Below are 18,130 nucleotides of genomic sequence, written 5' to 3'. Positions count from 1 at the left end.
AGTTTGATTTCAAACACGTACCCGAATCATATGATAATAGTTGGTGGTGACTTTAATTTACCCTCGATATGTTGGCGAAAATACATGTTTAATTCCAGAGGTACACATAAAATATCATCCAAAATTGTGCTAAACACATTCGCTGAAAATTATCTCGAGCAATTAATTCATGAGCCCACGCGAATAGTAAACGGTTGTGAAAACACACTTGACACCTTAGCAACAAATAATCCTGAGTTAATAACGAGCATCAAAACCGATTCAGGGATTAGTGGACACAGGTCTGTCGTAGCAAGATTGAATATTGTAGTCACCAAATCCTCGAAATATAAGCGAAAAATATACCTATTCAAAAAAGCAGATAAAAATTCACTTGACACATTCCTGAGAGACAATCTCCACTCATTCCAAATTAATAATATAAGTGTAGACCAGATGTGGCTTAAATTGAAAGAAATAGTATCGGCAGCAATTGAGAGATTTATAACAAATAAATTAACAAACGATGGAGCTGATCCTTCTTGGTACACAAAATGGGTTAGAACACTGTTGCAGAAACAACGAAACAAACATGCCAAATTTAAACAGACGCAAAATCCCCAAGATTGGCGATCTTTTACAGAAGCTCGAAATTTAGCGCAGACTTCAATGCGAGATGCTTATAACAGTTTTCCACAACGAAACTTTGTCTCGAAACCTGGCAGAAAATCCTAAGCGATTCTGGTCGTATGTGAAGTATGTTAGCGGCAAGAAATAATCAGTGCCTTCTCTGCACGATAGCCATTGAGATACCATCGAAAAAAGTGCTGCCAAAGCGGAGTTACTAAACACAGCCTTCCGAAATGCCTTCACAAAAGAAGACAAAGTAAATATTCCAGAATCAGAATTGAGAACAGCTGCCAACATGAGTAACGTAGAAGTAAATATTCTCGGAGTAGTGAAGCAACTTAAATCACTTAATAAAAGCAAATCTTCTGGTCCAGACTGTATACCAATTAGGTTCCTCTCGTAGTATGCTGATGCATTAGCTCCATACTTAACAATCATATACAACCATTCGCTCGACGAAAGATCTGTACACAAAGACTGGAAAGTTGCAGAGGTCACACCAATATTCAAGAAAGGTAGTAGGAGTAATCCACTAAATTACAGGCTCATATCATTAATGTCGATATGCAGCAGGATTTTAGAACATATATTGTGTTCGAACATAATGAATTACTTCGAAGAAAATGGTCTATTGACACACAGTCAACATGGTTTTAGAAAACAGTCTTGTGAAACACAACTAGCTCTTTATTCACATGAAGTGCTGTTGACAAGGGATTTCAGATCGATTCGGTATTTCTGGATTTACGGAAGGCTTTTGACACTGTGCCACACAAGCGGCTCGTAGTGAAATTGTGTGCTTATGGAATATCGTCTCAGCTATGTGACTGGATCTGTGATTTCCTGTCAGAGAGGTCACAGTTCATTGTAATTGACGGAAAGTCATCGAGTAAAACAGAAGTGATTTCTGGCATTCCCCAAGTTAGTGTTATAGGCCCTTTGCTGTTCCTTATCTATATAAATGATTTGGGAGACAATCTGAGCAGCCGTCTTCGACTGTTTGCAGATGATGCTGTCGTTTATCGACTAATAAAGTCATCAGAAGATCAAAACAGACTGCAAAACGATTGAGAAGAAATATCGGAATGGTGCGAAAAGTGGCAGTTGACCTTAAATAACGAAAAGTGTGAGGTCATCCATATGAGTGCTTAAAGGAACGCGTTAAACTTCGGTTACACGATAAATCAGTCTAATCTAAAAGTCGTAAATTCAACTAAATACCTAGGTATTACAATTATGAACAATTTAAATTGGAAGGAACACATAGAAAATGTCTGGGGAAGGCTAACCAAAGACTGCGTTTTATTGGCAGGACACTTAGAAAATGTAACAGACCTACTAAGGAGACTGCCTACACTATGCTTGTCCATCCTCTTTTAGAATACTGTTGTGCGGTGTGGGATCCTTACCAGATAGGACTGACTGAGTATGTCAAAAAAGTTCAAAGAAAGGCAGCACATTTTGTATTAGCGCGAAATATGGGAGAGAGTATCACAGAAATGATATAGGATGTGGGATGGACATCATTAAAAGAAAGGCGTTTTTCATTGCGATGGAATCTTCTCACATAATTCCAATCACCAACTTTCACCTCCGAATGCGAAAATATTTTGTTAACACTGACTTACATTGAGAGGAATGATCACCAAGATAAAATAGGGAAATTAGAGCTTGTACGGAAAGATATAGGTGTTCATTCTTTCCGCGCGCGATACGAGATCGGAATAACAGAGAATTGTAAATGTGGTCCGATGAACCCTCTGTCTGGCACTTAAATGTGATTTGCAGAGTATCCATGTAGATGTAGATAGATGAGAAGGGTGAGGAGGAAATGAAGAGAGATTCAGAGGGAGGAGGGGGGTGGATAGTCAGAGGAGCAGGAGGAAATGTACGGAAAGAGAGAGGGGGAGGAGGAAATGGACGGAAAGAGGAGGGAGAAAGAGATTAGAATGTGTGTACAACTGCCAGATGTACTTAGCAATTGTGAAGAATTGCTGGGCTTGCTAGTTATCGTATAAAATGCAATTTACATTTTGTAAGGGCATCAAATACACAGTGGACTAACACGGAATGGTGTGTGGTCCTAATTATGTGCAAAACAGAGAGAAGTTGGCTCCCAGTTTCTCTCTGTCACATTCATTTATGTTTCTTTCCTCACCAATGCTACTAATACTACAGATAACCCTACACCATTTACTACAGTGTATTTGGATGGATAAAAAATCTACTCACCAAGCAGCGCCAGAAGACCACGCATATAGAGATATTAAAGGCTGAAAGCTTTTGTAGCCAGTGGCTGCTCATTCTAGCAAAAGGGTTGAAGGTGGAAGGAAGGGGACCTGTGAGGCTTAGGAAAATGAATGGGGTTCAGAAAAGTTGCCCATAACTCCAGGTCAAGGGAGAAGTACTGGACAGGATGAGAAGAATGTAATCCAGTTGAGTTGTGTTTTCAAAAACTGATCACCATTTACTAAATCACTTATGTACCATTCCAAAATTACAGACCATAAGTTTGGTAGAGCGCAGTTCTGAGTGTGAAACATGTCTCTGGAGGATTAAAACTGTGTGCCAGACCGAGACTCGAACTCAGAAACTTTGCCTGTCGCGAGCAAGTGCTCTACCGACTGAGCTACCCAAGCATGACTCACGACCCATCCTCACAGCTTTACTTCTGCCAGTACCTCTTCTCCTACCTTCCAAAGTTCACAGAAGCTCTCCTGTGAAACTTGCAGAACAAGCACTCCTGGAAGGAAGGATATGGCAGAGACATGGCTTCGCCACAGCCTGGGGGATGTTTCCAGAATGAAATTTTCACTCTGCCCCACTTGCCCGCAAAATGCAAAGGTCCCAAGTTCGAGTCTTGGTCCGGCACACAGTTTTAATCTGCCAGGAAGTTTTGTAACAGCCCACACTCCGCTGTAGAGTGAAACTTTCATGTCTCTGGGGGTAATTGTAGAGATTAAAAACGTTTCAAAAAAGGGGTGTTTCTCTTACCGAATTGCACTTCAAATGGACTCAGCTTACCCATGTTATTTTAAAAGATTTAAATCTTTCATAGTATCAATGACAAGAGGGTATTTTCACACGACAGAACATGGCCTTAATGCAGTGGAATAGGATGGCATGGCGGGTGACCTACCACCTATGCCTGCCCAGTGGATGGGCTGCAGGTGCCCTTACCCTATGGGACAGAGTTGGAATAGCCAGGTCTGGGTTATAGCTAATTGAGTTCTGCAGGAAATTTCAGTTAGTAAGTGTGGATACACTGTTCAGTAATCGCAAGACAAGAAGGTAGCCTTGGAAATGGCCTGGAGAGACAGAAAGATTCCAGATGGATTATATTGTGGTGAGACAGAGATTCAGAAATCAGATTGCAGATATAGACTCAGATCACAATTTACCAGTAATGTAGAGTAGATTGAAGCTTGAGAGAATCATCCAGAAGAATCAGTGCGAGTGTAAAGGCGATACTGAAGTACTGAGGAATGATGATAAACATTTGAAGTTGTCTGAGGTTGTAGTTACTACAGTAATGAATGCAACAGTAGGCAATTCAGTCAAAAAGGACTGGACATCACTAAAAAGGCAGTCACAGAAGTGGGACAAATATAGATACAAGAAAGGCAATTGTGAAGAAACCTTGGAGAAGAAATACTTCAATTGATCGACAAAAGAAGGGAGTGCAAAAATGTTCAGGTAAAGATGGGAATACAGAAATGTATGAGTAAATCTTTCAGAAATGAGATAAATGTGAAGTGCACAAGGGGTAAAGTGAAATGGCCCCAGGAAAAATGTGAAGAAATCAAAAAAGAAATGTTTTTTGGAAGGAAGGAGTCAACATATAGAAAAGTTGATACACCTTTTGGTGAAATCAACAGCAACAGTGCCAACGTTAAGAGTGCCAGAGCAATTCCACTGTATCAGGAGAGAGAGCAGATAGATGGAAAGAGTACACTGAAAGCCTCTATGAGAGAAAGGATTTATCTGGTGACATAATAGAACAGGAAATGGGAGTCAGTATGGAAGCTTTAGGGGATCCAGCATTAAAGCCAGGGTTTAAGAGAGCTTCGGAAGACTTGTTAACAAATAAGATGTAGGGAATAGTCCTATATCTTCGGGGGCAGTTTTGGAACCAAACGACTATTTAGAAAGGTGTGTAGAATATATGAGACTAGAGACATCTCATCAGATGTTCAGGAAAATATCATCCAAGATAGCAAGGACAGCAAAGCGTGAGAACTTTTGCATAATCAGCGTAACAGCTCATGAATCCAAGTTTCCAACAAAAATAACATACAGAAGAAAATTGAGAATCTTCTAGGTGATGGTCAGTTTGGCTTTAAGAAAGATCAAGGTACCAGAGAGACAGTTTTGTTGGTCATGATTTAAATAATGAAACACTGCACCAGTTATGTATTTTTTCAACGTAGCCCAATACATGTTGAGAATTTATCCTCATTTTCAAGTGCATATGTTTACATAGATAATTTCTGTAAACAAATCCACCAGAAAATGATGATATAATGAAAAGGATAGTTGCTACTCACCATATAGCAGATACAATGAGTTGCAGAAAGGTGTAACAAAAAGACTATATTGGAAAGTTAGCTTTCAGCCAACAAGGCCTCTCTCTCTCTCTCTCTCTCTCTCTCTCTCACACACACACACACACACACATACACACGCACGCGTGCGTGCGTGCAAATGCAAATGCAAATGCAAACGCAATTCACACACACACACACACACACACACACATGACCACAGTCTCTGGCAGCTGGAGCCAGACTGCAAGCAACAGCACATTATGGGAGACGCAACCGGGTGGGGGTAAGGAGAAAGTTGGGCCAGGGAGGGGGAGGGATAGTAGGATAGAGGTGAGGGATGGTAAAGTGCCGCTGGGAGCATGCAGAGCCGAGGTGGGATTAGGGCAGCTAGGTGCACTCAGGCGGCTAGGCAGAGGGTGGGGAAGAAAGGAGGGGTATCAGAAAAGAAGAGAAGTAAAAAGACTGGATGTGTTGGTGGAATGAGGGCTGTATAATGCTGGAATGGGAACAGAGTAAGGACAATGACTAACGAAGGTTGAGGCCAGGAGGGTTACGGGAACGTAGGATGTATTGCAGATAGAGATCTCATCTGTGCATTTCAGAAAAGCTGGTGTTGACAGAATTATCCAGACAGTGCAGGCTGTAGCCGTCATTGAAATTAAGGACATCGTGTTTGCAGCATGCTCAGAAACAGGGTGGTCCAGTTGTTTCCTGGCCACAGTTTGTTGATGGCCATTCATGCAGACAGACAGCTTGTTGGTTCTCATGCTCATGTAGACTGCAACATAGTAGCTGCAGCTTAGCGTTTAGATCATATGACTGGTATCACAGGTAGTAGCCCTGCCTTTGATGGGATAGGTGATGTTTTGCTCGACTTGAGTAGGTGGTGGTGGCAGGATGTTTCGGGCAGGTCTTGCACCTAGATGTATTACAAGGATATGGTGCAGCTGCATTTGCGATGTAAAATTGCAAATGAGATGTGTGCCCGTGTTGACACTAGATAGTAGTATGGGAATAGCAATTATCCACACTATGATAATAGTAAAATAGCCACAAGTTTTTTTGTGACCACTCTTTTTTAATGATACATTTCGAAAATTTCATAATCAAATTTTGTACAAAACCAATTACACATTGCAAACACATTGTACAAATGTGATACAACCAGACATTATACATGCGAATTAAGGGAACAAACACCATACAGTGTACTGAATCAGTGCCCACCTGGCTAGCCGCGCGGTCTAATGTGCTGCTTCCCGAGCGGGAAGGCGTGCCGGTTAGAGATGGGCAAACTTGTTCATTCTTGGGAACTAGTTCACTAGTGATCTATCTTTTTTGGGAACCATTCATTTTTACTCGTTCACCGTTCATTTGTGCATGATATATGGTTCTTATGAAAAACTGAAAGTTAGTAGCATAGGTGACTGAAGATGGAAGGCGCCAAAAGAGGGCACTTAACTCCCCCCTGGAGTATAGAGTTTTTATTCATTAAAGAATTCTTACACGCTTGTAGAAGTAATTTTCGTGATTCTCCAAAACCTTTCATTTAGCCAACTGTAGCGTTATGTGGCAGATCGCAGTGAAATAATATGAGGTGAGGCACGAAAAACCGGTTCCAAGTGGACTGCTCGCCAATTCTGTATGATTTGTTGCCGCATTGAGCAGAATAGTTAAACACATAATATTTAGGCAATAAAGAAATAACAAATAAGCTAATGAAAAAACAGTTTCGAAACAATAAATGACGATTGGTGGGCGACAATAAGCGGTCTAGTACTTGGGCCAAATTTTTGTGCACCACCCTGTACCCCGGTTCAATACACACTGAGTGAACTTAAGTATGCCTTATTGAATAGGAAGCGAACATCAGTGGCTGGAGAGCCATGCAAGAAAACTAAAGTGCCTGCTAGGTGACAGCGTATCAAACACAAGTGAAGGCAACAAATAACAAAAAATGCGTACAGAAAGACAGTAATCATAGGTACAATGATAAAAAAGATGTCAAGTACATATAGTTTTATATCATGTTGTAAAAATTGCAGTTAATTTAGTAAAAAGTCATAAAGTGCCTGGTAGGGGTAGGTCCAATCAGAAATATTTATATAGGTTCGTAGACTAGGTCTTGGGAAGGCACAAAACATGACAATGGAAATATTGTCTGTACATATTATTAGACAACAGTAAAATGACACCAAACAATAATGTTTGTACCTGGATATATCATAATGTATTTAAAAAGATAAATAAACTTTCAGGTTTCGTATCTCTACTATTATACATCTGTTTACATCCCATAGCAGAAATGAAATACAATACACAAAGAGTAAAGCTCATAGAAATAATATGAAATAAATAGTTTAAGTGGCCTGTTGTCAGTGACAATTTGCTGTAGTAAATACATAAAAAGTAGTGTGAAAATATGAGGCCTTGCACAATACATGCTGGTTATGATGTGCAATTGAAAATGTCACTACCCCAACTACAGTAAACACAGTTTGTTGTAAAATGTAAAAGGATAAAAACAATGTTTCAGGGTTAAATTCCTGTTTCTGTACACAAATAAACAAATCATGATCAAATATACCATAATAAGCAATGGCTACTCCCCATAAAAGTACTCAATTACCTAATTCAGTCTGATGTTGATAGTGGAATGCAGCAGTAATGAATACGAAAAAATTGAAGTCTTTTATCAAGTCTTAGTGAGGTTAAGAACCTTATGAAATCAAACCCTTACACATTTGATTAAAATATGTACAACTTCGTCTATTGTCTAACAGCTGTTCTGTCTGTTATACCACAAGCCTGCAGGTAATGGAGTACAAAATTTGTATAACCATGTATGTTGTCTTCAACACGAGCTCATTAACCTCATTTACATTTAATTGTTTTTTCCCCCTTTTTTGTGCAAGTCAGGTCTCAATTGTGAGAAAACATTTTAATAATTACGTAAAACATAAAACCAAACTACTGTGGCTAATAAACCATACATGATCTGTATATTGGTTGAATTAGAAGAGAACAAATCATTAAATTTTCTGGATCTAACTTTAACCAAAGATGGAAACCAGTTGTCCATTAGCGTGTTTAGAAAACTCGCCACCACTGACGATTATTGGTGCATCATCCAACCACCCAAAAGTGCACAAGCTAGTGTATTTTCGTTCCATGTTCAAAAGACTCGTGAAGTTGCATCTGCCTGAAGAGGCAGCCTCCAAAGAGACTGAGGTAATAATGCAGGTAGTTAGAGCAAATGGTTTTTCTGAAAGCAAAGTTAGGAAAATATAAGGATAGGACAGGAACTGCATCTTTTGTAGCCTGGGAGAAGAAAAGATATGCATTGCTAACTTTCCATGGACCCATTTCTGAAAAGATCGGTAAAGTATTTAAGCATGCAAATATTAATATAGGATATAGAAACAATAACAAATTGGGCTTCCATTTACATCACGAGTTGGGGAGCTGTAACAGAAATATATAAAAAAAAAAAAAAAACAGGGCGTATAAGAGGTAAAATGCGGTAACTGCGACGGTATTTACATTGGGCAAACAAGAAGAGACTGAAACATGCTTTAAAGAACACACGTATAATAATAGCAGTGCCGTAGGACTAAACCTTACAAATTTAAATCATAGGCTCCCTGGCATAACAAAATATATAAAAATCCTACATGTGGAACCTAAGGGCTATAAATTAGATATTCTAGAAGGAATTGAAATTTATACGTCTGAACGTAAACAGCCTGAAAAAATTATTAACAAACAAGGCAAAACAGCAAGAACATGGCATTACGAAATTTTTGACAGTCTGTTAAGTCATTTACTTGGTTCGTCTCCCAGTATGCGATACCTGCATAAGCACATTGGATTAGAATGTTAATATAGCAAAATTTAATAAATCTCAACTGATACACCTATGTACGGGTTGGAATACCAGACACTGTGAGGTTTCATATAAATATATATTCCTACTAATCATTGATCTCTCTGTCATAGGTTGTCTACAGCTATGTTGCTCTCATGTAATAGACATTTTATTCTGACGTACTCAGCACTAGATTTAATTTGTTCCTAAGTTGGTTCCACTTTCTTGTTGCAGCTTCGCAGAGATTGTGTATGCTACGTCCATTATACCCAACATGCACTCAACTGTATTAGTGTAATACTCTAGTACATAAATTATCAGACATGTACGGGTTTGAGTCTCCGACAGCTCACCACCTCTATAGTATGATCTTATGGCCGATATACAGGTTGTGTTATATTAGCCATGGTAGTTTGGTTTTATCTTTTACTTAATTATTAAAACATTTTTTCACAAATAGGATCTGACTTGTGTGAAAAAAGGAAACTAAATAAAAAATTTAAAAAAATGTGAATGAGGTTTGTGAGACCACATCATGTTGTAGACTACATACATGGTTATTCAAATTTTGTATGCCATTACTTCCATACTTGTGGTGTAATAGAAAAAGCAGCTGTTACATAATAAAGAAAGGGACTGATCATATTTTAATCAAATGTGTAAGGGTTTGAGAATATAATGTTCTTAGTCTCACTATAATCTCTAATCATGCCATTTTTGTGTGAACTTGAGTTGAAAGACTTGACAAATGACTTCAATTTTTTCATTATCGTTACTGCTGCATTCCACTAATTCAACATTAGACTAGTTTTATAACCACTGTGCTGCATTCTACTTGAGCATGAGAACCAACAAGCTTTCTGCCCGCATCAACGGCCCCCAACAAACTGTGGCCAAGAAACAGCTGGACCACCCTGTTGTGAGCACGCTGCCAACATGATGTCCTTAATTTCAGTGATTGCTTCACGGCGTGTGCTATTTGGATACTTCCTACCAACACCAGCTTTTCCAGATCGTGCAGATGGGAACTCTACCTGCAATATGTCCTACGTTCCCATAATCCTCCTGGCCTTGACTTTTGTTAGTCGTTGTCCTTACTCGTCTAACCCCTTCTCTGCTCCCATTCCAGCACTATGTAGCTCTCATTCCACCAAAGCACCCTGTTTCTTTACTGCTCTCCTTTTCCACTACCCCTCCTCTCCCCCGCCCTCCGTCTCAATTCCCATCTGCACCTAGCTGTCCTAATTCCACAACGTTGCTGCACCTCCCAGCAGCACTTCACCATCCCCCACCCCCTATCCTGCTGTCCCTCCCTCTCCCTGCCGCAGCCTTCTCCTTACCCCCATCCAGTTGCCTCTTCCACAACGCGCTGCTGCTCGCAGTCTGGCTCCAGCTGCCAGAGGCTGTGGTAATGTGTGTGGGAGTTTTTGTGTGTGTGTGTGTGTGTGTGTGTGTGTGTGTGTGTGTGTGTGTGTGTGTTTATTTATTGTTGTCTATTTTTGACAAAGGCGTGGTTAGCCAAAAGCTAACTTTATGAAAGTCTTTTTGTTAACTTCCTGACATCTTTTTGCTGTGCCTTCTGCGACTCTGCTTTATGGTGAATAGTTACTATCCGTTTCATTATACTGAAAAATAGCAAAATCTCAAAATGTGTTGAGCTAAGTGGAAAAATATATAACTGATGCAGTTTTTCATTATTTAAATCACATATGAAGCAGCAGCAGGCTTCCAAAAGACATTGATTGTGATGAAAGAAATTAAGTTCTGTTGCTCCGCTTGATAATTGAAGTAAGTCTTAAGAAAAATCAGGACATGTTTATAGGATTTGTCAATTAGAAAAAAGCATTTGACTATGTTTAATGGAGCAAGACGTTCGAATTTATGATACAAATAGGTATAAACTGCAGGAGAAGCTAGTTTGTATGCAGTATGTACAAGGATCAAGAGGGGATAAGAACAATAGAAGACCAAGAATGAAGTGCTCAGATTAAAAGTGTTTATGTCAGGGATGCAGTCTGTTGCATTTACTGCTCAATTTGTGCATCAAAGAAGTAACAACAGAAATAAAAGAAATGTTCAAGAGGGTGATGAAATTTCTGGGTGAAAGGATAGCAGTGATAATACTCGCAGGTGACACTGTTGTCCTCAGTGAAAGGGGGGGGGGGGGGGGGGGGGGGGTGGAACCACCTGTTGGATGAAATGATCTGTCTACTGAGGAGCAAAGAACATCAATTGAGAGCAAAGTGAAAAAATATGAAAGGTGAAGAGTAGCAAAGATAAAACTTAACATCAAAATTGCTCTCTAAAAGTAGACAAAATGAGGAAATTCAGCTACCTGGGAAGCAAAATATCACATGATTGACAAAGCAAGGAGAATGAAAAGCGGGCTGGAACAAACAAAGAGGTCATTACTGGCTAAAAGAAATCTAGTCATGCCAAACATAGGCCATAATTTGAGGAAGAAATTTCTGTGAATGTGCATTTTGAGCACTGCATTCCATGGAAGTGAATTATAGACTGTGGAAAAACTGAAAAAAAAAGTAACTGAAAACTTTGAGATTTGGTGTTAAAGAGCGATGTTGAAAATTGGGTGGCCTGATAATATAAGAAATGGGGATGTTATCTGCAGAATCAGCAAGGCAAGTTAAGTATTAAGAACACTGACTAGAAGAAGAGACAGGATGATAGGATATGTGTCAAGACCATTATTGGAATATGTCTATCAAATAGCTGAAGACATTGGGTGCAAGCGCTGCTGTGAGATAAAGAGGATGACACAGCAGAGGAATTCGTGGTGGGCTGCACCAAGAAAGCCAGAAGACTCTCTTTTGTAAATCAAAGTTGTAATTGCTAAAGGTTGTAACTGTTGCGCCTAAAAAATTTAGTGTTAAACAATTGGCCATAAGTAATGTACTAAAGGCACATATAGGGTTTATGGAAGTTTTGTGGCAACCTATGTTGTGCCCCATATTTTTAAACTTCTAGGAATAAAGCAGACAGTGGCGTCTTTCAAGATTAATATTTAATGCTGGATGTACTATGATTACTATGTCTCGATTGCACTATGATGATGGGTTGACTTTTTACAAGTTCAGTTGTGACTTATGCGAGTCTAAAGGCATTTTGAATTTACAGTGGTTATTTTCAGAAGCTTTCTTCTTCGTATATCACAATATTTACATGGTTCTGGGAATTTCGAGAGACAGAACTTTATTGAAAGACTAGAACAGCAGTTGCAAGGTAATGCTGCTGCAAGAATACTTTCCAGAAAACAACGCTGTGATATTTAATGAATTTGATGTTACACACAGATTTTTCTGTTGTCCAAAATATAGCATGGCTGTTTTTGAGTCAATGAAGTTTAGTTTCATCTTATCTGGTTCGTCATTCTTTGACTGATGAGCAAACATGCACGGCTATTCCGGAACCTTTCTAGTGTTGTTCCTGGTAGTGAAACCTGAATTTACGCAATATGATAAAATTGAAATTTAATCCACCTCTCCCACTGAAATTAGGAAAATAATAAATTCACTCTAAAGTAAAAGTGCCAAAAGTTTGTTCCCAACAAATAAGTAGGATTCTCAGCCACATATGTAGTAGCTCACTGAAAGAGGGAATTTTTCCAGATAGACTGAAATATGCTATTGTTAAACCATTGCATAAAAAAGAGGATAGAGCTGATGCTAACAACTACTGCCCAGTCTCACTTCTGACAGCTTAATCCAAAATTCTTGAAAAAGTAATGTATTCAAGAGTAGCATCACATATTTGTAAAAATGAAGTACTAACAAAATGTCAGTTTGGTTTTCAGAAAGGCTTTTCAACAGAAAATGCTATATATGCTTTCGCTGATCAAATATTAAATGCAATGAATAACCGAACATGACCCATTGAGATATTTTGTAATCTCTCAAAGGATTTTGATTGTGTGAATCATTAAATTCTTGTAGATAAACTTAAATATTGTGGTATGAGTGGGACAGTGCACAAATGGTTTAATTCATACTTAACTGGAAGAATGCAGAAGGTTGAAATTAACAGTACAGATAGTCTATAAAAACCAGTAGAGTCCTCTAACTGGGGAGATATCAAGAATGGTGTCCCACAGGGTCAGCCTTGGGTCCCTTATTGTTCTTGATACATATTAACGACTTGCCACTCTATATTCATGAAGATGCAAAGTTAGTTCTTTTTGCTGATGATACAAGTATAGTAAATACACCCAAGAAGCAAGAATCAGCTGAGGAAATTGCAAATAAATGTCTTTCAGAAAACTATTAAGTGGTTCTCTGCAAATGGACTCTCGCTAAATTTTGAGAAAATACAGTTTATACAATTTTTTACAGTAAATGGCATAACACCATTGATAAATACAGACTATAAACGGAAGTCTGTTGCTAAGATAGAATACTCAACTTTTCTGGATGTGTGCATTGATGAGAAATTAAATTGAAAGGAACACATCGATGACCTGCTGAAATGGATAGGTTCAGCTACTTATGCAATAAGGGTTATTACAAAGTTTGGTGATAAACATATCAGTAAATTAGCCTAGTATTCACAGCTTTCAAATGGCATCATATTTTGGGGCAATTCGTCATTAAGAGAGAAAGTATTCATTACACAAAAGCATGTAATCAGAATAATAGCTGGAGCCCACCCAAGATCACCTTGCAGACATTTATTTAAGGAACTCGGGATATTCACAGTACCTTCGCAATACATTTATTCACTTACGAAATTTGTCATTAATAACCCATCCCAATTAAAAAATAACAGCGAAATGCATACCTACAACTCTAGAGGAAAGGATGATATTCACTATTCTGGATTTAATCTTACTTTGGCACAGAAAAGGGTGAATTATGGTACCACAAAAATCTTTGGTCATTTGCCAAATTATATTAAAAGTCTGACTGATAGCCAACCAACATTTAAAAGCAAATTAAAAGAATTTCTGAATGACAATTCCTTCTACTCAATAGATGAATTCTTCGATATGAAGTAGTAACTGAAAAAAATTAATTAATTAGTTCGTGAAAAGAAAACTTGTGTTAAAGTGACACATTCCACATCATTACGAAATGTCTTATTCATGATCTATGGAACAAGGATTAATGTATGTATGTAATTTACGTATGTATGGTCCAGAAACAAAGATTCTGTCAGTGGTGTGGATTTCTCCCGATGAAACTCCAGTGAAAGCTGACCAGTCCAGAAATGTTAGAAGTGGTGGTGGTGGTGGTGGTTAGTGTTTAACGTCCCGTCGACAACGAGGTCATTAGAGACGGAGCGCAAGCTCGGGTTAGGGAAGGATTGGGAAGGAAATCGGCCGTGCCCTTTCAAAGGAACCATCCCAGCATTTGCCTGGAACGATTTAGGGAAATCACAGAAAACCTAAATCAGGATGGCTGGAGACGGGATTGAACCGTCGTCCTTCTGAACGCGAGTCCAGTGTGCTAACCACTGCGCCACCTCGCTCGGTCAAATGTTAGAAGTAGAATGGTGGCTACTTTCTTCCCAAAAGATAGCCCTGTTGCAGCTGTATCTCCAAAAATGCAAAAGACTGTCACTAACATGCTGTTAGTGGTTCCTAATAAAATTCAAAATTTTTAAGAAAGGTGGCTAAGGGCATGACTGTGCATGGATTGTGCTTTATCATCACAGTATGTCAGTGTGGACTGCAAACCTGACATGTTCACTTATAATATGAATGTAAACTTACAACTCTTGAAAAATTAGTGGGAAAACTTTATCTAAAATTAATTTACAGGAATGTAAAGGTACAAAGATTTTCATGATAAATATTTTGAGAAAATAAAATGGTCAACATTGTGTTGCTTTTTACATATTTACCCTTCCTTTTTTTACCATTGTTTCTGGCAGTATTTGCAGGAGTATAATATTATATATGTTCGTGTTATTACTGCTATCAGTGTTTTCAAACGATAATTACTTTGATTTAGGTATGCACCAGAATCATGCAAATACGCAACGTTTTCACACGCTAGTGATGTGTGGAGCTTTGGGGTGACCTTATGGGAGATGTTCTCCTTTGGAATGCAGCCATATGGTGAATTAAAAGGTACTGAGGTAAGTCTAGAGTGGTATTGTACATTATTTCAGGTTTACAGTTAACTTCAAAATTCTTTATAGTTTAATTTGTATAGCTTCACACACTGTTTCCATTGTAAATTATGTACCCTTCCAGTTTTCAGTTAACATTTTTTTGCAGGTGTCACAAATGTGTAGCTTAGAATATTAAAAATGTGGTTGTAAATAAAGAATTGTTTCTTTAATGACTAGGACAGCAGCCCATGGATTGAGAATAAATTACTATCTGTAACAAGAGCACAAACTGAGTATTTTCAGTTTTAGTCTATGTTTAGTACAGTGAAGTGCCAAAGAAATTTGTATAGGTATGCACATTCAAATACAGAGATACGTAAACAGGCAGAATATGGCGCTGCGGTCGGCAACACATATATAAGAGACAAGTATCTGGCGTAGTTGTTACATGGGTTACTGCTGCTACAATGGCAAGTTATCAAGATTTAAGTGAGTTTGAATGTGGTGTTATTGTCGGCACGTGAGCTATGGGACACAGCATCTCCGAGGTAGCAATGAAGTGGGGATTTTCCCGTATGACCATTTCACAAGTGTACTGTGAATCTCAGGAATCTGGTAAAAGATCAAATATCTGACATCGCTGGATCCGGAAAAAGATCCTGCAAGAACAGTACCAATGACAACTGAAGAGAATTGTTCAACGCAACAAAAGTGCAACACTTCCACAAATTACTGCAGATTTCAATATGGGCCATCAACAAGTGTCAGCATGCAAACCATTCAACGTTATCGATATGGGCTTTCAGAGTCGACGGCCCGCTCGTGTACCCTTGATGACAGTATGACACAAGGCTTTATGCCTCGCCTGGGCCCATCAACACCGACATTGGGCTGTTAATGACTGGAAACATGTTGCCTGCTCAGAGAAGCCTCGTTCCAAATTGTATCAAGCCTATGAACATGTACCCTGCATGTCAGTAGGGGACTGTTCAAGCTGCTGGAGGCTCTTTACTGGTGTTCGCATGTGCAGTTGGAGTGATATGGGAGCCCTGATACATCTAGATACAGCTCTGACAAGCAACACGTACATAAGCATCCTGTCTGATAACCTGCTTCCATTCTTGTCTTTTGTTCATTTCGCCGGACTTACTCAATTCCAGCACGACAATGCGACATCCCACAGGTCCAGAATTGCTACAGAGTGGCTCCAGGAACACTCTTTTGAGTTTAAACACTTCTGCATGGCACCAAACTCCCCAGACATGAACATTGTTGAGGATATCTGGGCTGCCTTGCAACGTGCTGTTCAGAAACGATCTCCACTCCCTTGTACTCTTCCTGATCTATGGACAGCCCTGCAGGATTCATGGTATCAGTTCCCTCCAGCACTACTTCAGATATTGGTCAAGTCCATGCCACATCGTGTTGCAGCACTTCTTCATGCTCGCAGGGACCCTACACGAAATTAGGGAGTTATACCAGTTTCTTTGCTTCTTCAGTGGATATATTGTGGAAACTCATTTATTAATGATGCAGAAATGATAGTAGATCTGTGTAGTTAATTTATAAAGTGTTGAAAGGCATACTAATTAAAAAATGATGAAAAATGTAGAACTTTCAGTGTGGTTGCAGAGTGTACTCTTGCAACATACATTAGTATTAAATAAATAAATTAATTTGGATGCCTTGGTCGCATTCAGTCATTTTCATGTATGTGTATTTATGGCAACTTTTCATGTATTCACTGGCACTAGCATTCTGAGTAACGTAGTAATCACCGTGAAGATGCACGTCAAGTTGCAGACAGGCACAACAAAAAGACCGTTACACATTGAGCTTTAGGCTAAAGCCTTATTCAGAAAAAAAAGAAAACACACACATTCATGCAAAAAAGCACACTTCATGCACACATGACTGCTATCTCCAGCTGCTGTGGCCAGAATCCAATGGTGTCACATCAAACGAAGAAGCAATCCAGAGTGGGACAGGGAAAGAGGAGGGCTAGTTTGATACGGGTGGGGGTGGTGTATTTGCTGTGACACGAGCTCTCCTGCCCAGTGTGGTGAAGGTCTCACAAAGACCTTCACACACAGGCACTGTTTACCAGACCTAGTCTGCAAACGGGTTTCCTGTGCCATATCCTCACATACCACCAAGAAACAGGTTTAAAGGAGGCTCCCTTCTGTCACCCAATACCAAACCAGACTGGAACAACTAAACCACATCCTTCATCCAGGCTTTGATTATCTATCACTATGACCTGATATGAGGGACATCCTACCCAAATCCTTTTTACTAAAGTGGTGTTCCATTGTCCACCCAACTTCCACAACATCCTAGTCCACCTCTACACCACTGCCAATTTGAACTTCTTGCCACAGGGATCATATCCCTATTGAAAACCTGGATGAAAGACCTGCAAAATCCACCCACCCAGAACTTCCTATTCCAGCCCTGTCACAGGCTTATTCTACCCCATAAGAGGCACCTGTGTCTTATACCAGCTCTGCTAGAATTGTTGCAAAACTTTTTATATTGGTATGATTACCAGCCAGCTGTCCATCAGGATGAATGGGCAATGCCAAACTGTGGCCGAGAGCAAAGTGGATCACCCTGTGGCACAATTTGCAGCTGATTTCAGTGGCTGCTTTGCAACATGGTCCGTCTTGATCCTCCCCTCCATCACCAGCTTTTCTGATCTGCACAGATAGGAGTTTTCCTTACAACAGGTTCTGCACTTCCAAAACTATCCCAGTCTCAACCAAAGGTAACCTACTGTCCACACACCCTCCACTCGACAGTTTCTGCTCCATCTGTTCGATTACTTCCTTTCAGTTCATAGCCCGTCACTCTCATTGACCTCTGTTCTCTGCTAATACACCCACCAGTCATTTCTCTGTTCTCTGTTCCTCTTCTCTATTGCTCCTCCCCCCCCCCCCCCACCCCACACACACACACACCTCCCTTTCTTTCCCCCACAGCATCCTGACGCTGCACCAATCAGCCTCATCTGGTTGCCATTTAGTCCCTGCACACT

The 18,130-nt window shown here is 39.6% G+C and overlaps 1 protein-coding gene across 7 annotated transcripts in view; it reads left to right on the top strand.

The window, feature by feature from the left end:
• Nucleotides 1–18,130, top strand: part of LOC124789791 (tyrosine-protein kinase Shark) — a 134,599-nt gene that overhangs the window by 110,133 nt on the left and 6,336 nt on the right. For 6 of the 7 annotated variants that reach the window (XM_047257276.1, XM_047257268.1, XM_047257284.1 and 3 more), the window contains exon 15: nucleotides 14,991–15,117. In XM_047257276.1, the coding sequence (XP_047113232.1) occupies nucleotides 14,991–15,117 (127 nt within the window). The remainder of the gene's footprint in view (nucleotides 1–14,990; nucleotides 15,118–18,130) is intronic. The other variant, XM_047257315.1, reaches the window with a different exon arrangement.

The sequence above is a fragment of the Schistocerca piceifrons genome, chromosome 1 (assembly GCF_021461385.2).
Source record: "Schistocerca piceifrons isolate TAMUIC-IGC-003096 chromosome 1, iqSchPice1.1, whole genome shotgun sequence".
NCBI lineage: Eukaryota > Metazoa > Arthropoda > Insecta > Orthoptera > Acrididae > Schistocerca > Schistocerca piceifrons.
This window is presented reverse-complemented; position numbering and strand designations above follow the sequence as displayed.